The sequence below is a fragment of the Gobio gobio genome (assembly GCF_949357685.1).
Source record: "Gobio gobio genome assembly, chromosome: 1".
Classification (NCBI taxonomy): domain Eukaryota; kingdom Metazoa; phylum Chordata; class Actinopteri; order Cypriniformes; family Gobionidae; genus Gobio; species Gobio gobio.
The window spans coordinates 38953395-38976307 of NC_137097.1; the positions used below are offsets into that span (position 1 = coordinate 38953395).

At 40.3% G+C, this 22913-nt stretch overlaps 1 protein-coding gene across 2 annotated transcripts in view; it reads left to right on the forward strand.

Annotated features, from left to right (window-relative positions):
* The window catches only part of ttyh2l (tweety homolog 2, like), a 75059-nt gene that overhangs the window by 35966 nt on the left and 16180 nt on the right, over nucleotides 1–22913 (forward strand). For both annotated transcript variants that reach the window (XM_079812748.1, XM_079812749.1), the window contains exons 4-6: nucleotides 8315–8535; nucleotides 12390–12485; nucleotides 20928–21000. In XM_079812748.1, the coding sequence (XP_079668874.1) occupies nucleotides 8315–8535; nucleotides 12390–12485; nucleotides 20928–21000 (390 nt within the window). The remainder of the gene's footprint in view (nucleotides 1–8314; nucleotides 8536–12389; nucleotides 12486–20927; nucleotides 21001–22913) is intronic.

The window sequence follows — 22913 nt, forward strand, 5'->3', positions numbered from 1 at the left end:
TACATGCAGGAGTGCAGCTCTGCTGCAGGCTTCACTCCTGCCACAGAGCTGTAGTCATAAAGTATCTGTCCCCATTTTAACTTCCACTTTTTTGAGAAGTTTGAGTTGTAGACTCTAGAAAACTCTCCAGATGCAAACACATCCATCTGGTGTGTGTATTCATCCGTGTAGGCAAGCGAAAGCAGTAAGCACTGAGAGAAGACTGGGATTATCTGTTCATCTGCATTAAAGGGGGATTACAAATCTATCTGTGTATCCACTCACTCATGCATCCACATCCACGGATGTTCTGGAAATGTTTAGTGATTGAGGACACCCACTACTGAATGATTATCACAGACCACTTTTCAAATTCAAATTCTTTTAGTATTATTATAATTTATTATTATTATTATTATTTAATTATTATTTGTAATTTTTATTTTTTTTATTTGATTTATTTTATTATTTTATTTTAACACAGGTAGCTCAACGTTTTCGAGCAAGGATAAAGAACAAAAAGAAGTTACCAGCTATGTTGAGAATAGCAAACTACCTTAGAATCGTAAATTGGAATATCGCATTAAACAATTACGAATAAAGCACCGTTTCTATCCCTATCTGTATATTATCCACTCATGCATCCATGTCCACAGCTGTGTGCTTGAAATGTTTATGTCAATGCTGATCACAGAGTGATTGAGGACGCCCAATACATTTCTCACTTCTCAAATCCTTTTATTTTATTATTGTTTTGTTTTAACTCGGGTAGTTCAACGTTTTCTGACAAGAATATAGAACAAAAATAAGTGTGTTCAACTCATAAATACAATCTTTCCCACAACTTGAACGCATCATATTTAATATGTGTTCAGGGGACAGGCAGCTAGCCGATAGCGAGGAGATGTTTGCTGTATGTGACAAAAAAATGTTTTGGCCTAAAAAATGTGTGACATCACTTAGAGCACCTTTAATTTACTGTGTACTATCATGAACAAACCATGAACAGCTGTATTTTTATGAACTAACGTTAACACAGATTAACTAATGCTGAACAGAGGTGTTGTTCATGGTTAGTTTATGTTAATTAATGCATTAACTAATGTTAACTAATACAACCTTATTGTAAAGGGCTACCATGGCTGTTCGGTTAAAATAACGGTTCCTTTTAAGCTATTTTAAATCAAATACATAAATATTTCAATATGTATAGACTATTATTGACTGTCTGCTGTGCAGTTTTCAGCAGATCATCAGCATATTTTAATTTTGAACATGGTCTTTGAAATATTTATGGTTGTATAATGCGATCGTTTCAAGTATTCAGAATCAGAATGAGCTTTATTCGCCTAATAAAGGAATTTGGGATATATTAGGCAGCAAGTGAACATGTTGTCCTCAAAGTTGATATGTTAGAAGCAGGAAAAATGGGCAAGCTTAAGGATTTGAGTGAGTTTGTCATGGGCCAGATTGTGATGGCTAGACGACTGGGTCACAGCATCTCCAAAACTTCAGCTCTTGAGGGGTTTTCCCGGTCTGCAGTGGTCAGTATCTATCAAAAGTGATCCAAGCAAGGAACAGTTTTGAACTGGGGATAGGGTCATGGGCGGCCAAGGCTCATTGATGCACGTGTGGAGCGAAGGCTGGCCTGTGTGGTCCGATCAAACAGATGAGCTACTCTAGCTCAAATTGCTTCAAGAAGTTAATGTTTGTTCTGATAGAAAGGTGTCAGAATACACAGTGCATCACAGTTTGTTTTGTATGGGGCTTATGGGGTTGTGAATGGGGCTGCATAGCCGCAGACCAGTCAAGGTGCCCATGCTGACACCTGTCCACCACTGAAAGCAACAGTGGGCATGTGAGCATCAGAACTGGACCACGGAGCAATGGAAGAAGGTGGCCTGGTCTGATGAATCACGTTTTCTTTTACATCACGTGGATTTGTGCATTATGTACTGTATGTACAGCTGTATAAATATTAGTATACAGTATATATTGTGTGCTATGCAGCAGTAGTACTTGAACGTGCAAAAAAAAAGGATGAGCTGTAAGAAAGACTTTACACCTTTTTTTGAGCAAAAATTATGTGAAAGTGGTATTTTTCTACTTATCTCAGTCTTTGTTGGAATTGGTGTAGATTAAGTGACAGGCTTCTTTCCTTTCCCATTGAAAATGTCACTGTGTTATCTATGCAGAGAATGCACCAGGAATTGGACAGGTCTTTGTAATTCACAGCTATGTTATATTTAAACCAACTCACAAGCAGTGTTTCCAGCAGCATGTTTCGGATATAAGGGCTGTGCAATTCAACATATGGCAGGTTGAGTCTGGTAAACTGAGCATTTGGCTGGCTGGCTGGCTGGCTGGCTGGCTGGCAGAAAATTTCTCCTCACACAGCCCTGATGTTCATTACCTGTGGTGACAACCTCTGTTCTTCTAATACTTTGCCTCCCAGAGCTTCCTGCCGTCATGCACTCTCTTCTAGTGTGTCTCACTCGCCTATAATGCATTGCTTCACGGTTTGGCGGTCATATGTAAATGAGCTGTCTAGAACAGACTTTTCACTGTTTGCTGTAACTAAAACAACATTCAGAATGTGAGAACAACAAACAGGCAAAATGGCATAAATCCAATTTCAGCGTTAGTGAAAATCTCTTTTAAAATTGAAATGCAAAGAGGACCGGTCTGAAGGCCAAGCATGATTGCACAACTGAATTCATGAATGCTGAAGTGATTGGGAGAGTGAAGATGGAGTTTTCAGACCTGCCAAGCTTTTTAAACGGCTCCTGCCAGTGGTTGCGTGCCAGAAAATAGTGAATAAATGTGTGTAGCGACTGCCATTATTCATGCTTCTAACTTTATTTCATGCAGTGTCCACACCTTCCACAAGGGCAGTGACTCTAATGTATGAATCTTGCTCTTATAAATCCTAATCTTTACGAATCTTAGCTACTCTTCCAGCTATTATTCAAAAGAGCTACATATTGCAATTCACTGAAACGAAAGCAGAATGAGCAATTATTGCCAAGAATAAGTTTAACAGGAATTTTAAAAAGAGGGAAAGAAGAGGACAAATGGGCATACTCAAGCAAATTAAACGTTTTTCAGCATGCAAACATCCCCTGATGTACTGATCAATTATTCACGATTTGACGTCTAATAACAAACTTTAAATTGGATACAGACAGTGTGCCATTAAGGCAGTCTATTGTAGCTTATTCTGGTTAAATAAGATGTCTGACCTATGAAATGACCAGGTATTAGGACCTGAAAAAAATTGATGGCACAATAATAGTGTGGTGAGCAGCAAAGTGGTAGCTATTACAAATTATGTTGTAGCAGTCTCCTATAAAGATTGTTTCTACCCCTCCCCTCAGGGTTGTGCACCATTCAGTTTTTAAAGGCCAATACCTGGATGGGTCTCTAACGTTGATTCGGGCCAGCAACAAAGGCTGTATTGTTCAAAGCAATACGTGTAGAATATTTCATGGTCATAACTCTGCACCTAGGCTGTCGAATTGCAGTAATATTTGAAAGCTGACCTGACAAAATCCTTTTGAAAGCATAATTGATTTTCCTCCAGCTTCAGTAAATCTATTAGGAACTGTGATTGGGGACTGAAGAAGCCAACTTCAAACTTGTTTGTTTCTTTTTGGACAAGTTTTATGTTTAGCAGATGTGAAAACCACCTTAACATTCAGTCAGCCCAAAAATAATCTGCTTACTTATAGTTGGTAACACTTGAGTTTGGGGAACACATATTCACTATTAACTACGACCTTAATAAACTCCTAATTTACTGCTTATTAATAGTTAGTAAGGTAGTTTTTTTAGCATTTAAGTTAAGGGATGTAGAATAAGGTCATTCAGAAAAAGGCATTAATATGTGCTTTATGAGTACTAATAAACAGCAACATGTAAATGTTATCCAATGAAAGTTATCCATATCTTGTCCATTAATAAGTCACAACATAATGACAAACATAAAAGCATGAGGATATTGTTTTATAACCCTCTCACTGTCTAAAGGTGTCTTTGGTTACCTTTTTGCGTTTGAAATCCAGTCATTTCAGAAATTCCATGTGAGAGTGAAATATTTCCCCATACAGATTTCACAATGATTCAAGTCACACAAATTTGATGTGTTGACTAAGAGACAGCTGCTTGGATTGAAAGTGACTTCTGTGTGAGCTAACATCCCTACAGTATAGACAATGGACCTTTTTGCTAATGTGGCCGCACCATTTTCCATTTTTAGAGCAAGCTGAATCTTTCACACATCACAACTGTGATTGATGACTGCATTTTGCTCCCTTGTACTGTTTTACTTCTAAACTAGCTTCTTTCTGCCCCGTCTAGCCTTATTCTCAATTCTCTGTCCTCAAAATAGGAGGATGAGACCTTTCACTTCGTCCGAAACTCATCTTTCAAGAATGTTTAGCCTACATATCCACTGGGGAAACTAGCTCAATACCTGCCAATGAGATATGCCACTTGGGGGATGTGACATTTGCAAATGTTGACAGTAAACGGTCAATAAAGTCATCGCATTTACACGATTACAGTTTATAAAAACTAATTAAACAAATATTCAACCTTGCATTTTTGAAAGAAAAAAAAATCTCAGCATTTTGTCACTCTCGCTTATTTGGTAATCCCATGATCACCCGTGCTTGCCTCCCACTCCCATAGAGAATTCATTGGAAACAGCCATTCATCTCTGCGCCAGCGCCACTGCATGAAAAGTGGGATTTTCGTCAGTATGTGACACTGTAGATTGCCGTGAAACTTCAGGTTTACGACTGTGCACGGCAATTTGCAGGCAACACCGAAAACTGCCGTAAATTGTCGGAAATTGACGTGGGCCTTGCTTGGCAGTTTTCCCCCCCTCCCCTTAATTCTAGGGGAGGCTTTATCATGTAAATGAACATGCTGTGAGCTACACAAATGCAAATCAGAGTAGCAGCAGGGGGAGTTTTATCTAGGTTCTGAATTTTTTTGACTAAAACAAGTTTAAAGTTTAAGTTAAAATGTTAACTTAAATTTAAGTTAAATGTACTCGTTTTAGTACACATTACTAAATTTTTAGGGCAACCAGTTTGCTCCAATTTTTTAAGTAGATTCAACTTGTCCGGGCTCACAGTGTAGATTAATTACTCTGTATGTCATTAGCAATAACCAATGTTATGTAAAAAAAATAAAAAAATACAGGACAGCAGTTCATGTCTTCAACCTTTAGAGAGGTTATGTGATGCAACAAGACAATGAACCAAAGCACACAAATAAATCAAGTAAAGCATACAGTTTACATACCAACATTAATTTTTCCACCCTGCACTGTGAATGATTTTTTAAATGGCTATTAATCATAAATGTGAAAAGTACAAGTTTGTGTGTTTATAGTTAAGTCAGATTGTGTTTTTCTGTAATTGTCATTTAAATTGAGCTCACACCACATTTTATGAATTATCAATGCAGATTTTCAAGAGGTGGTTTCCTGGACAGGGTTTAAATTATGCCAAGAGTAGGCCTTAATCTATTTAATCGTGAGTTAAAAAATTGTTGCCTGGAACAAAGATTAAGCACAGATTACTAACACCTGGACTATGAGTCCTGAACTAAAATAAACTGGATTCATTTACAGTTTTATCTAATTGCTTACACACAATTTCTGAAAATATGGCTCCATTTCTTGTAACTCTACACACAAAACATCAGACATCTCTTGCAAAAGCAACACTTTGTGCAAAACTATTTTAACTATTTCCAAAAATGTTGTTTTTGCATATATCTAACTACACAATGCACAACTGAGGAATTTACAGTTGAACTGAAATCAGCTGAACTGAATCAACACTGAAGTCACTTGAGCTGAATATTGACACTATATTGGCTTGTTAGAGCCGGTTTACAGCAGAATTTGTTTTGAACTTGTTACTGAAGCTGCTATGAAACAATATATTTTGTTGTATGCATATTATTTCTTTCTCAAACCTTAGTTTTGATTTCTAAGTGATCAATTTATGTATGTGTTTTCACACATGATCATTGGCTGTATGGGTCCTCAGTAAATGAATGTGGCATTTAAATGGCAAAAGTTATTCTTGTCTCTATAACTTATGGCTTCCTAAAGACACGTTTATGGGTAAATAAAATATTAATAATATAAATAAAATGAATATCAAAACATATTTTAAATATAATGAAGTCATTTTATTATAGCACTCATCAGATGTTCCTGGAAACAAAACAGAGACAGAACAGTATAAACAAACTATACAACAAACTAAACACCAAATTACAAAAACATTATTATGTGAAAGTGAATAAAGTGGTGTGTGTTTTCAGTTATAAATATGTGCTGTGTAAATTAGCCTATACTTTTAGAAATTATATATAGCCTAACTTTAAAAAACAAACAATAACCCATATAGATAAATTATAATAATTGTATAATATTAAGCATTTACTTAATATACATTGTAACATTAGGCTACTTTACTCTAGCACAGTAGTAAGTTAAGCAATTAATTAATATCTTATATTAATATGTATGTAGCCTTGGCTACATCTAAAGGTAAGTCTGCTTTAAAAAAAAAAATATTACACTTCGACATGTACAGAATGTGCGCGTTAAGAAACACGTTCAAATTTGTCTTCTTAACATGTTAAAACTGTGCGTGAAGCGGAAAACAGGGCGTGTTGAAGGTTGAAACGATCATAAGTCACGCGTTTCGTATAAAGATATTTGGCCCCGGGCGCGTTCCATATCAGAGCCCTAGTCCAATGGGGTGCGAGGTCGAGGTCATGGCCATGACGCGTAGAAGACGAGCTTTAAACTATTTTTTTATGTTTTTTGCTGCTTTCCTTTTTCGTGATCAACAATGACAGGACACCGTCTTCAACTCAATCTCTGCATGGACGCGACGAACTTTTTGGACTCATTTTCAGGAGGCTGTCTTCGTCTTCATAACTCTGAGGCAAACTGCAGTCGCTATGAACCACAGCATGGGTAATGTAACGTTACGATATAAAGAATATGCTTTTATTCAGCTGTATAAGGAAATGGATGCGTTAATAGATCCGAGCTTAAAACTGCACATTTTGTTTACACAGACTATCCTCGCCTCATAACGAAGCCGTGAGCTCTTATCTGCTTGGAGCGATTACCGCGAGTCCAGATTTAACCGCTGATCATGACGAAATTGTGTGTAAGTAACTTCTAATGTGTTTCTCATTCCTTGTTTAATTTTACCGTGACTGTTTTTATTAATACCAGTCTCATGTAATTGTTTTCCAGCTGCCTGTAAGACGTATTATGAATCGACACGCCGGAGCTTCAGATACAAACAACCTGAAACTGCGAAGTTTAGCTCGGAGTCGATCAAGAAGAAAAAGGGTAAGATTTATTATATTAGATCCGTTTTTTGTCAATGTGAGTATTTTTCAGGTTGCTTATTGTCTTTATGGATTGTATTACAGTTGCTGGAAGCGAGAGTGTGCTGGATGAGGTGGACGTTTGGAAGTCCGCGACCATTGAACTCATATCTGACGAGGAAGACGGCTTTGTTGACGGGGTGTCTGGATGGATTGTGCGGCCACCGCCCTCTCGCAGCCTGGAGCACGCCGAACTTTACATTACATTACGAGACATTACTGCTGCACTGTACATAGTTGTGTGTTTAACAATAAAGCTCTTTCTTTGAGTAAACCGCTGTGTTTTATAAATTAAGCCCTTTCTTTGAATGAACAGCTGTATGCTTATAAATGAAGCCCCTTGTTTGAATAAACGGCACGGTCCGTATAATTTGCCCATATATTCCTTGATGGTATGAATACTTCATAGCACAATAACATTAATATGAAACAAATTATTACAACATAAATTATATATTTATTATTATTGGGGTTTACATTTATAATGAGCCAGGGGGACCAATAATGATTGGTTTGCAGTGATCTGCCAACCAATCACGAGGGATTTTTCTTTTTTAAATGTAGTGGCTTCAGCCAATAGTGAGTGAGTAAATTCAAGTCTGGCCGTTGACTCTCTGGTTTCGCTGCTATTCATATGCAAATTAGAGGCGTCGCACCTCCGCGCGGTCTCTCAGCGGGGGGGGCTCTCCACCTACGTCATGGTTCGTTTACGACAATTTGTGGCACAGACGAACGCGACGTTCGCTGCCTCTAAATTGTCGAAAGCTGCCGAAAATTAGGGAGATTTCCAGGAGTATACAGGCGTTTATGGGGTCGAAAATCCCACTTTTCATGCAGTGAGCACGGCACCATTAGCCTGATAATAGTTATCAGCAAGTTTCTTTGTCTCTACTCTCAGGTGGGAAACTCGTTGGGTAGTATGCAAGTAGGGCTGAAGGAGCACCTGGAGCGGTTGGATGAGATATTTTCTCCACGGGGAGACTACACCCAAACCTTGCGCTTCATGCAGCAGATGGCCGACAACGTTATCCAGCAGCTGACAGCCATGCCAGACACAAGGAAGGTGCAAGTGGATTTGGCAGCCATCGCGGACCAAACTGCGTTCATAGAGTATTACAGGTGAGTTGCTGGTGGGGCAAGGAATGCTTATTTTATTTACTTTGTGCACATGAAATGTTTTGCAACATGTCCTATGTCTGATCAAAGGTCAAAGACAGGAGGGCTCCTTGTACTCTAGAGACTGATTTTGTAGATGTAGGTCAGAAATGTGCCTGATTGTTCCAGATGCACTCATCAAACATGTAACCCTCAAACTTCTGGCCTTAAACATGTGACCCTATTTTTCAGGCTTCTGACCTTACTCCTCAAACACATGACCCTATTTTTCAGACTTCTGGCCCTACTCCTCAAACATGTGACCCTTTTTTTCAGTCTTCTGGCCCTGCTCCTCACAAACACATTGCCCTAGTTTTCAGACATCTGCTCCTACTCCTCAAACATGTGGCCCTATTTTTTAGTCTTCTGGCCCTATTCCTTAAACATGCCCCCCTATTTTTTCAAACTTGTCACGCTTCTTTGACCACTTTGGTAGTTCTAGTGTTAAAAAGCATCAAGTTTCATCATCAGATTCGTTAACTTTCCTGCGTGTTTGGAAGATGGCATGTTACACAGGTGAGGAAGAAGAGCGGGACTCTGATGATGAACATTTGCATTTTGAAGAGCAACTTGATCCAGCTGTGAATACAATTTCGGATGAGTAAGTAATTTAGTTTTATTTGATCCAAAATGCAGTAAAAACAGTAATATTGTGAAATATTTTAACAATTTAAAATAATTGTTTTATATTTGAATATATATTTAAAAGGCAATTTATTCCTGTGATGTAAATCATTACCCCAGTCTTCAGTGTCACATGATCCTTCAGAAATCATTCTAATATGCTGATTTGCTCTTTAAGAAACATTTCTTATTATTATGAATGTTGAAAATAATTATTTGATGAATAGAAAGTTCAAAACAACAGAATTTATCTGAAATAGAAATCTATTGTAACATTATACACTACCATTCAAAAGCTTTTGGCTCAGTAAGAGTTTCGTTTTTTGTTGCCGTTGTTGTTTTGTTTTTTAAATAAATTAAATACTTTTATTTGCAAAGATGACTTATATTGATCAAATGTGACAGTAAAGACATTTATAATGTTATAAAATCTTTCTATTTCAGATAAATGTTCTTTTGAACTTTCCGTTAATCAAAGAATCATGAAAAAAATAATCATATTTTAATGATTTCTGAAGGATCATGTGACTCTAAAGACAGAGTAATGATGCTGAAAATTCAACTTTGATCACAGGAATAAATTACATTTTAAAATATTTACATAGAAAACATTTATTTTAAATTGTAAAAAATATTTCACAATATTACTGTTTTTGCTGTATTTTGGATCAAATAAATGCAGCCTTGGTGAGCAGAAGAGACTTCTTAAAACAAAAAGTCTTTATGTAAAGAAAATGTATAGTCAGATTACAACTTTTAATTTAAACTTGATTTTGTGAATAAGCTACAAACAATACATTCAATCATTAAGGCCACATCCACACAAAGCCCTATCCGATCTTTTTTTCACCTCGCCTCAAGAAATATCTGCGTACACACGAAACCACTGAAACCGACTCAAAATGATGTAGTATACATGCCAGGCCAGTGTGTGGCGCTGTAATTCTACCCACAGAAATACATTAAAAACGGAGAAGAAGAGTTGTGGCTGGAAGGGGTAGAGCGACGGTCGGAAGTGAGGCAAAATCTCACAATAAAAAAGAATAAATAAATTAGCTACTTACCAGATTATGTTTTATTTACGCCTACACCTACCCCAACCCTAAACCTACCTTTACAATAATGCAAATACAGTAATTAAATGATGCAATATTGATGTGCGCATGCCCAGTGGCTGTAGCTGTATCCTTTCTAGTCTTTCCCGTGAGGGACGTGGTGTAATGACACCATCGCTACACATGGAAATGCAAGGGTGTCGGTTTCAGATTTATCCACTCTGGGACCTGGTTTAAAAAAATACTGGTTTCGACGAAACGCTAATACGATACAACTTTTTTTTAATATATACAGCTAAACACGTCTCTATGTGGATGGGACCTAAGTCTCCTCAAATTCATTCTCTATAGTTCCCTCTGTCACATTCCTCATTGATATTCCCAGGGGAGGAGTCGTTGTCTCCTCAGGTGTGAATCACAGCATTATTCATGATGATGCACACCCTCCCCACATACAGCCATTCTGACACTGAAGTGTCTTACAACAGTTAAATGACTATATTGTTTTGTATGAATTAGTGATCAAAATTGTTTTGAAGAAAAACACTCTTAAGCAACCAGATCTAGTTCTGAAAGCCTGAAGAGCCTAAATGTTTATTATGTTGCCTTATTTCAGTGACTTAACATTTTATTTTCTTATTTTTTTAAATCACGCGTAAACGTCATTTTCTCAAAACTACAAACTTTTGTGTACATGCTGCTCACATATTACAGTAGCCCTGTTTGTGCTGAATACAGTGTAATCAAATTTCAATATGCCATATAATAGCCATTAATATTTTTTAAAGCAACTGAAAAAAGCACAAATGTCAGAGCATGTCAAAACACCTCCAGGGTCCAGAAAACAGCTCAGGGTCCAGAGGGTTAAAGGTGCCAGCTCTGGCCTACTTGTTTATTTTTACTGGCTCTACTACTGGATCTCATGTGTACTAGGTTGCTCTTGAAGCTGTTAGTCTTGTTGAATTGATTTGTATGTCCTCCTAGAAGATTACATTTCTATTGTCAGACCTGCGCGTTATGAACTTGCAGTGCATGTATTGACAAGTAGCTAGTGTTTCAAACAGCTAAAGGACTGTGCTATTCAGCAGCAGCGGTCAAAACTCTCTTCCTCCATTACTCATAGGCAAATCTAATCGCCCAACCTCTGTACTCCCTTCCTTGATTCATCATACACCTTTGTCTCCATATATTTCACTCTTTCCCCCTCTCTCTCTTTTTTTCTGTCTCAAGATATGTGAGCATTTTAAGTCCTCATGGTGTAGGATTACTGATCGGATTGTGGTTTGCCAGGCATTCCAATAGCGCACGAAACTATGTAGATCTTGAATCAATGCAGTACAGAAAATACAGCATATCACCTGTTTTTACATGTGGTTTCAGTGTTTTAGTTGGCTCTGACATTAGTTAGAAAACAGTTCCCTACCTATTAGGATATTCTGTAATTCTTTTATTGAAATGTTACGAGTTCATATGAGATAAAACAATTTTTATGAGCTCAAACAGTATGTCTGATCACCGAAAGGAACACCTTCTCTGCATGAGCTGTTTGGCAGATTGTCCATCCTCACATACTAGGCTGGAGCTCATGAAATTCTTATGTCTATTTGGCCTGTTCAATTATTAATCATATAGATGGGAAACATATAACGGAAGAATAATATGAGTGCCATAAACACCCACTTTTAAAGTCATACTTAGAGACCTACTGACAGCTTACATCACACAAGATGGATATTACAATTAGTTCTGTCAATTGATTAAAAATGCAATCGAATGAGGTAATACATAGTTTAATGAATCATATTAAATGGGAATAATCAATTGAGCAATGTTTTCTTAGGAAAGCACTGAAGATAATTCAAAGACATTTTTATTATGGCAGACTTTGAATAAACATTACAAAAAGTGGCTTTGTAAGTCAGTATGTTGTTTGTTTCCATATCATTGAACATACGTCTATCATTGGCCTACAGTCCACTGCAATCCATTTTGAATAAGAGGATCTTTTCATCACATTTTTTTATTTTTAGATCATTCAAAATAATGTACAAAATTAAATCAAGGTGGCCTAATTAAAAATAGAAAATATATGTATTTGAACATATCTTTCTGCTCTTGTGTATGTTCGCTTTCTTTCAGATGGTTAACGTACCTTCTGCTTCTGATTTTGGACTTGGTCATCTGTCTCTTAGCATGTCTGGGATTGGCAAAGCAGTCTCGATGGCTGCTCGCAGTGTAAGTGTTCTCTAAATATATATGGTTTAGACACCTGGTATGCCAAGTATGACCCACTTTTGTAAACATAAAGCCATTTGATGTCAACCTTGAGATAGGATGCAATATAAACTTGTATGTGTGTGTGTATACAATGTGTCACATGTAATATTACCTGTATACTCGTTTTTAATTGTTTGTTTTAATGTTGCAAAGTTGTTTATCTCTGCTAGCTTAAACCCCTAACGGATGTACTGTAAAATAATGCAGCCTCTGACATAAACAGACCTCTGTGGATTCACTCTGAGTGCAGACTCTTAGCCAGTCGCCAGCGAGCCCTGCATTTCCTCTGTCTCTCTCTTTCTGTTTGCCTTATTGGAAGCTCCTTTAGATCCATCCCCACTTACCCCACTAATGCTTATTGATCTTCCTGCCCACGTGACCATGTGCTCGCCCTTAACTAATTATTACGTGCTTCCAATCCGCTTTATTGGTGCTTTTAAGACCATCTTCAGACGAGAAAGGCTGTTTGAGGAAACATCAGCTCCATTTTCCATGGTCACCAGGGAGCCATTTACCCCATTCATCTCTGTCTCCTTTTGACTTCCTATTTACCCACGTGATCGCTCACATGCTCACGTGTTTGATCACTTTCTCACCGGTTTGCATCTTCATTCATTTGCCTCTTACTACTTGCTTACTAAGTTACTTACTTACTAAGTCTTTAGCAGGTTGATTTCTGTAGAGTTTATGCTCATCTGCAGTTTATCACTAAAACGTTTCCTGTTTTATCCTTTTGCAATATTCTTAATTAAAACAGTTTTGAGTTACTGAATATGAGGAAGACACTATAATATGAAAGATTACAAATACAGTAAATAGACATCTTTTTATTGCATTGTCAAAACATACATACACCGTGAATGACAAAGTTATTTTAATGAATCGGTCAAAAGACTCATTATAGGGTTAGTTCACCCAAAAATGAAAATTCTGTCATTAATTACTCACCCTCATGTCGTTGGACACCCGTAAGACCTCCGTTCATATTCGGAACACAAATGAAGATATTTTAGTTGAAAGCTGATGGCTGAGAAAGGCTTCAGATAGGCCTCCATTGGCATTCAGTACATTGACACTTCCAAGATCCATGAAAGGCACTTAAAACGTCGTTACAAAGTCTATCTCACCACAGTGGCTCTACAATAATCATACAATGCGACGACAATAGTTTTTGTGCGCAAAAAAAAATCAAAATAACACCTTTATCCAACTTGTTCTTGTCTTCCGTGTGCGCCTCCACGACACATGCGCGAGAATATGACGTAGCGCCGGTGTTCGGGAATCGATTAAATACACACTTAAGCCCCATTTTGAGCACTACGCCGAGACCTAAAGCACATCAATGTAGAATCCAACAGCTTAGACACGCGCGTCTTCCTCTGCTCGTAAACAAATCGCTTCTGGGTCATATGTCCGAACGCCGGATCTGCGTCATATTCTCGCGCATGCGTCGTGGAGGCATACACGGAAGTCGAGAACAAGTTGGATAAAGGTGTTATTTTGATTTTTTTTTGCGCACAAAAACTATTGTCGTCGCATTGTATGATTATTGTAGAGCCACTGTGGTGAGATAGACTTTGTAACAACGTTTTAAGTGCCTTTCATGGATCTTGGAAGTGTCAATGTACTGAATGCCAATGGAGGCCTGTGTGAAGCCTTTCTCAGCCATCAGCTTTCAACTAAAATATCTTCATTTGTGTTCCGAATATGAACGGAGGTCTTACGGGTGTCCAACGACATGAGGGTGAGTAATTAATGACAGAATTTTCATTTTTGGGTGAACTAACCCTTTAATGAAGTAATGACAGCAGGGTGAACGTCTCTGGTTACGTATGTAACCTATGTTCCCTGAGAACAGGGAACGAGACGCTGTGTCAGCTGACGCTACGGGGAACGCCTCCAGCGTGACAGGTGGCTGAAATCACAATAACAAAACGTCAATCCTATTGACCGGCGACAGCCTATGACGTCATCAAGGTGCAACCAGGAAGTATAAAAGGGCGCCTTGCCAACATGACAGTATCTAAACATCTGAAGGGACTGTTTGGCAGGCAAGCCTTGCGGCATGGCAAAGCGACGCAGCGTCCCGTTCCCTGTTCTCAGGGAACATAGGTTACATACGTAACCAGAGACGTTCCCTTTCGAAAGGGAACTCGCGCTGCGTCAGCTGACGCTACGGGGAACGATATACCAACGCCGCCATGCCGAAAGGAGTGCATGGCCACTGGCAGTGACAACTGTCAGGACAAGCAAATTCAACTGAAAAGCCTGAACCACTCCCCTTCTGATCACATTAGGCTGTCAGTGACAGCGCTCCCTACGGTCAAAGCCCAAGCTATAAACCTGAGAAGGAAACTTTGCATACTACATGAAGTCCTACCCTGGCCGCTCGAAGGCCTGGAACCAGCCCGTTCAACAGAAGGGGTTCCTTTAAGGGAACGTGGCAGGGGGACCCGAGAGAACCCGTGCCAGTCACTATTCGGGAAGAATTCACCGAATGCCACCAGGGAGGCCTGACCTAGCGACCTCTATGTGGGACACGTCAGTTCGGCCAACCCCTGTCTGCTTAAGTACAGAGCCTCTGGTACTTGCCTCCGGAGAGACATCCTGCTAGGGTACTGCAAAAAGGCAGTGTCCTCCACCAGCCGGACCTCAGAGACGGGTTATCCTGGAGAGCAGCGCTCAGCGCAGTGCTTTCTAACCCTTGCTAGCGAGGGGAGTTTAGCCACTCAATCCTAGTATCTACCAAGCATTTATTTTAAAACGTGCTTAGGAGGCCGAACAGGCCTACAGGCTGATCCTTGCTGGGAGGCCTCGATGGGCCTACAACCGACGGATCAGTGCCAAGCGGCTATCAGCTCACAGAAGACTCTCACTTGAGAGGAGCTCCCAAGCCTGCCTGGTAGGTAACCATGCTGTAGGCGATCTATGAGAGTCCCTTCCTGTAGGGACCGCATAGTAGCAGCGTCGTCTCGTCATGCTAGGGTATGAACACCGCCTTCAGGTGCTACCGGCTAGAAACCGGCGCCTGATAGCAGGTGACCACAAGCCCGCGAGCAAGAGCGGCAAATACAAACACTCACATAAGTGAGAGAGATAACACGGAGAGGCGGTAGATCTCTACTAGCTAAAGTATAGCATTATGCACAAACATATAATGTTGCAAAGAAGATCGTTCTTAGCTTAGTCACGGGGAGCTGCTGGCCCTGCGATGTCCAGCGATGTTCCATAATCCCCCGAGCCCTCTCAGGAGAGCGAAAAACGGAGTCCTGAAAACATTAGTAGAAAATGTTTCACCCTTCTCGAGGGGGACTCACCACTCGCTCTTCTCGGCGCTTCATACCAGCCATCAAGCTAGTATACGACCACCATCCTGAGGGGGGCGCTTTCACCAAACAAACCAGGCGGGCCGTCAGAATCTTACATTTTCTGCTCATCATTGGCCCACCGGCCTGATGTAAAGCGCCCAGGGGAATTTCACAGGAGGAAGGGAAAAAGGCAGCGCTCATCTGCGCACCCTGGGAGGCGGAGTCCGCTGCCTACGCTGGTTCCGGTTACCAGCACCGGCTTCCTTCCTCTTCTTGTTGCGGGTGTCCCGCCTTCTCTGCGCACCAGTCCTCCACGGAGGGGGCGCTCAAGAGGCGACGCTGGTTCGCTGGTCCCATCTCCAGTCCTCAGACCGTGACGGGCCAGGGACACCCGGCTGCCTGGGTGCGGTCCCGGACCTCAGCGGGATGCATGTTCTAAATGCCGCCGAGCGCGCCTTCGCCTCCCTGAACTTTCCGACCACCGCCTCCACGGAGGTGCCGAAAAGTTCAGAGGGCGAAACCGGGGCATCCAGGAGAAAGGACTTCTCTTTCTCCCCGATGTCCGCCAGGTTCAACCACAGATGTCTCTCCGTGGCTACCATCGCCGCCATCAAACGACCGATGGCAAACGCGGTTTGTTTGGCAGCCCGGAGAGCAAGATCCATGGTCCGGCGCAACTCGGTCACCGCATCAGGGGTTAGTCCCTCCCCCTGATCGAGGTCCCTCAGCAGGTCCGCCTGGTAGGCTTGTAACACCGCCATGGTGTGTAAAGCCGCCCCAGCGTGACCCGCTGACATGTACGCCCTGCCGTTCAACCGTGATATCGTCCTAAGAGGTTTGGTCGGCAGGGTGGGAAACCTCAGTGTCGATGGCCGCCCAGAGGCGAGATAGTTCGCAAACGTCTCGTCCACGGGCGGCAACGACACATATCCAGCCTCAGCAAATCCCTCGACATCAGCGAAGTTAGCTCGCTGATGCCGATGGATGCGGGCTGAATACGGCTTCTTCCATCCCTTCGAGATCTGTTGATGGAGATCCGGAAGAAATGGAAGACTCCCGGGAGCTGGGCGGTCATGAGCGGAGAGAAACCGGTCATCCAAACGATTTGGACGCACGACCTCTCTCCTCGCGCGCTGCCACGGCAGCGCCAGTCTACCTGCAGCGCGCTCCATGACCTTCACCAGCTCCCCGTACATGGGACAGGATGGATGCGAGGTTTCAGCCTCAGCTGACTCACCAACCTCTTCATCCATCCTTTGCTCAGTTGGAAGAGCCGCAGACGAGGAGGAGGAGCTCAAATCCCGCTCCTCCTCCGATGTCTGCCCCTCGCGATCTGGATCGTCATCTGCGAGCACCACACCAGTCTCCAGACGACGAGCCAGATCCATCTGGGAACCCCAGGACTTCAGACGCCGCTCAGCCTCAGCTCGAGCGGGGCCATCCCCAGATGCTGAATTCTCTCCCCTCGAGAAGAGAGCCAGACGAGAGCGGAGCGTCTTCAGGGGAAAACGCTCGCAGTTTGCACAGGAAGCTCCCTCGAGAACTTCCCATGCATGCTCCTCACCCAGACAGTACACACAGAGTGTGTGTGTATCCTCAGGTGTAAGATACCTGGTACACGGGTCCACACATCTGCGGAAGTGGCGTTGTTTCTGGGCACACTTCATCTTTGATTGCTTTATCTGAAAATCGGCAAACAGTCCCTGAAGACAAAAAGATACTGTCATGTTGGCAAGGCGCCCTTTTATACTTCCTGGTTGCACCTTGATGACGTCATAGGCTGTCGCCGGTCAATAGGATTGACGTTTTGTTATTGTGATTTCAGGCACCTGTCACGCTGGAGGCGTTCCCCGTAGCGTCAGCTGACGCAGCGCGAGTTCCCTTTCGAAAGGGAACCTGATTTCACCAAATGCAATATGTTCCTGGATCAACATATCTATTGATCCTAAACAACATTCCAATCAACCAATCAGATTTGAGGGACAAGTTTACAGTTTATGTCAAGTTTAGGTTTACTACCAGGGTTAGGTGCTTCTACATCAGTGTTATTCACCATCATTTCCTTCTGATTTTAAGGATACGTTATGGGTAAGGTTAGGGGTAGGGATAGGGTTAAGAACAAATTTTTAGACAGTAACGGTGTTCCAGCATCAATAAAATATGAACATGTCTTGGAAAAATCATGGAAACCTGAGAGCAGCTACTTGAAGTAACAATAGATTTACTTACCTAACTGGAAGTTTAGTTGATATTCAGTTACACATTCACAAAACATAATAAATTGTGTTTTAATAGAAGTAGTATTATAGTTTAGTAATATTAGTATTATAGTAGAATTCTGCATGCAACACTCAAAATCTACATATACACTACTGTTCAAAAGTTTGGGTTCAATATATATTTTTAATTCATTAGTTATTTTATTCAGCACAAGGATTCATTAAATTGATCAAAAGGGACAGTAAAGACATCTATAATGTTACAAAATATTTCTGTTTCAAATAAATGTTGTTATTTTGAACTTTCTATTCCTCAAAGAGTCATGAAACAATTGTGCCACCAAAATATTAAGCAGCACAACAGTTTTAAACATTAATAATAAGAAGAATTGCAAATAATCATCATAGAATGATTTCTGAAGGATCATGTGACACTGAAGACTGGAACAATGCTGAAAATTCAGCTTTGATCACAGGAATAAATAACACTTTAAAAAGTGCTGTCAAATCAATTAATCACGATTAATCACATCCAAAATAAAAATATACGTGTGTGTATCGTGTATAATTATTATGTATATATAAATACATACTAATTCATGTATATATTTAAGAAATATTTGCATGTATATACTGTATATACACAGATCAGGCATAACATTATGACCAATATTGTGTTGGTCCCCCTTTTGCTGCCAAAACAGCCCTGACCCATCGAGGCATGGCCTCCACTAGACCCCTGAAGGTGTGCTGTGGTACCTGCCACCAAGATGTTAGCAGCAGATCCTTTAAGTCCTGTAAGTTGGACTTGTTTGTTCAGCACATCCCACAGATGCTCGATTGGATTGAGATCTGGGAATTTGGAGACCAAGTCAACACCTCAAACTCGTTGTGGTGCTCCTCAAGCCATTCCTGAACCATTTGTGCTTTGTGGCAGGACGCATTATCCTGCTGAAAGAGGCCACAGCCACCAGGGAATACTAGTCGTCTAGCCATCACAATTTGGCCCTTGTCAAACTCGGTCAAATCCTTACGCTTGCCCATTTTTACTGCTTCTAACACATCAACTTTGAGTACAAAATGTTCACTTGCTCCCTAATATATCCCACCCACTAACAGGTGCCGTAATGAAGAGATAATCAGTGTTATTCACTTCACCTGTCATAATAATAATGTTATGCCTGATCGGTGTATATATATATATATAAACAAACACAAGGAGATTAAATAGGGAACAAACAAAAGAGGGTAACGAGGGAAGACAGGTGGGGCAAATTAACCAATAATCAAGAAACAAGGTGGGCGGGGTTAGACAATGGACACGAGCACATGGCACAAAGAAACACTTAACAAGACATGTGCTTACACCAAACATGACATGAACATGCAGCTGAAAGGTGTGTTCGACATCGGCTGCGGCTGGATGCAGCTGATCGGCGAGAGTAGCCGCGTGCAGGCGGGGAGGAGCTGCAAACACAGACGTGAAGTCGGACACTTTCTGCTTCCCGCGGTGACGCTCGCGCTGTGTTTGCACACTTTATCAGCTGAAGTGAAATAAATGCAATATTTGGCAATACACAGATGTTTCAGAGACATTATTGTCATGTAATACTTTATGCACTGCTTAATACAGCGTGTGTTTTTACAAGAATAAAGTTCAACATATAAGCCTACACTATCAATGAAGTGGGGTCTATGTTTTTAATCAGTTATATTTTGATAAACATGACAATATAACATCGCGACTACATGAAAGGAGGTTTTACTGTTATAAAAAACAGATTTGTGCGCATTAGTGGAGCTGAAGGTTTTAGAATAAACACGAAACACACGTGATCGCTGTCATGCGGTGAATCTGGCCAATCGTGGAACGGCTGTGTCGTCATCAGAGCCCATGCAGCCTCATGCAGTCGCTCTCGAGAAACTGCACCGGCTGTAATCGCCGGCTGCTTTCGAATCGCTCTCGCGGCACTTTGTTGACATACGTCACTGTCACGTGGCGTCGGCGCTGCCTCAAGTCGGACAAAATTTCTAACCGGCATGCACTGCTTCAAGTCAGCCGCCGATCGGTCTGCGCATCGCTGGGTGAAGTCGAACAAGCCTAATGAAAACTCATCAGCTGCATGTTCACACAAAACATGACAACATAAAAGCACGTAGCCAGTGAAAAACACCAACCACATGCTACACAACATAAGACAAAACATAACATGAAAGCACACGGCCGATGTAAATATGAACCGTGTGCTACACAGAACACAACACACAGACAGAAGAGCACGCGCTCACGTGACAAAACAGAGCGCACGAGAACGAGCGAATGCTCATTCTGTGCGCTCGTGACAGAAAACAAACACGCGGAGCATGAATGTCCGAATCCCAACACAAAACTGAAACCCAAACTAGACTGAAGTGCTGGGATCCGAACACCACGCCCCGCACACAAAACACAAGGACAGAAGAGCACGCAGCTTGAGCATGCTCAAAGCTGCGCGCTCACACAAGACAAGACAAACAATACAGAAGTGTCAGGGCTCTGTCACAAACCAAGAGTAAACTAGACCGAAGTGACAGAACCCTGACAAGTACACACCATTATTATGTAAACATAAACTTTTGCAATTAATCGATTTGACAGCTCTATTTTATATATATTCAAATAGAAAACAGTTATTTTAAATTTGAATAATAATCACAATATTACTGTTTTTAGTATTTTTGGTCAAATAAATGCAGCCTTGGTGAAAATATATGAAATTATTTCTTGGTGAGAATCTTTCACAAATCCTACTGACCCCAAACTTTTGAACGGTAGTTTATAGTTTTATTTCTCACTCTCATTCCTTCACTTTCTCTATTTTTCTCCATTTTAGTATTATGGTGTCTGGGGTACTGACCCTGATCATGAGTTGGGCATCATTAGGAGCGGGCACGGCCATAGCTGTGGTAAGTTACTGTGTTTTCACATGACTGCTCACTTTAAATCCCCTTTGATCAGTGTCCAGTGACCATATCAGTCACTTAATTCACTTTTTTCTTTCTAAAAACAATGTGAATGTTTGCAAGTCAGGGAGGAGGGACCGTGAGCTGTGTGAAACTCTTAGGAGATTATCAGGGTTCAGTGACTGCGTTTGTGTGCCTCGTGGTGCATGCCAGTCTGCAAAGCTGATTACAAAGCCCTGGTCATTTAAATTAGACAGTCCGCTGGCTTAATGGAGGTAAACAGTTGTACTCTCTGTGTCGCTAAATAGGCCAATTTACTTTGTGTCATGTTCCACCTCTGTCTTTATCTCTGCATCTCTCTGGCTGCATAATAATGACTGCAAACTGTATTTATTGCTCTGAAGATGCTTTATATTTAGTCTTGACTTGTGCAGTACAGTTTATGATGTCACTAGTGTAATGAAGGGGATCTCAGGTACTTTACACTTCCTGTGACGCACTTACCTGACATCAAACATGCCACTTTTCATTAGTAGTCTAAATCCTCAACCATGATGCTACCACTACCTTCACATGAAGAAATGAAGACATTTTGTTTATTACTTACAAATGCTGCCAGATGCTATTTGCATTTTGTCAAGAAACATACTATTATAAAACACGATAAATCAAATATACTCATGTAAGCAGTAACAAATGAGCAATCAAGCAATGCTGATATTTAAACCAATAGAATGATTGCGAGTGATATTGCTTATTATATAAACAAGACGTTAATATTTGAGTAACTTATATTTCAGCATTGCCAGTTATGTTGCCTATTTTTGCTCTGCCAACAAAAAAAGTTTCAAATGAAGGTACAGCAGAATGACATTTCTGTATCAGTGTCTTTGAACAATATGATCAGTATGAATGATGTAGTGACACTCATGAAGACAGTTGTTTCACTCCGGAATCCCTTTTTTAGTTACTTACCAAATAACTTGCTCATAAAGACATTCACTTGTCACCCCTACTGCTTTTGTATATTAGGTTGCTGAATATGACAAATGCACACTGAATGCATAAACACATCAATTTGTTTGGCCCTTTTTAATGTATTCTGGGCATATCTTGATTAGTTTGGTTCATGGCTTTGAGGATGTAGAAACGTCACTCAACCTGTCCATCTGCTTCATTTGACTAGTTTATACCTAGAGAAATATAATCTACTGTACAGTTTGATTTGATGAACCACAAAATAAATGGGAAGTATATTTATAAGTCTACTCTATGTATTGTCATGATAACTATAGTATATAGTAGAGCTGCAGGATTCTGGATAAATTGAGAATCACAATTGCTTTTCTGGTAAAATGGATATTGTGATTCTTCCACATTAGACAACTAAACAAAATAACATACAAACTAGAGGTTCTGACAAAATGTTAATTGCTATAGTCTATTTAAAACATGTTAATTTGAATGAAATAATTTAAAAAAATCTAATTTGAATGAAGTAAATACTTTTCATTTCGTTATTGGATGAATCAGTGTTTATTAATAAATCTATTAAATGAATGATTCAATGACACTTTTTTTAAACACTCACTTGTCGCCGTTCCTGGCGTAATGATAAGCAACACAATACATACAATAACAGTTATAAAACAAAAATACATATATATAAATATAAAAAGAAAAAGGGGAGAAATTAAATAACCTAACCAAATAGCAAAATAAAATACATTCAGCTTACCTAACTCCCTAACAAAAGCAAAGCAAAAACAAGTTTCCAAAATAATTGGCAGGACACCGCTATGCTCCATAATCTTAAAACATATTATTAAACATTAAGGACAAATAATTAGATTTTACACTTAAAACAATTTTAATGTGAACTTCACAAGTTTGATCATCGGCTGGAGGAGATCTCA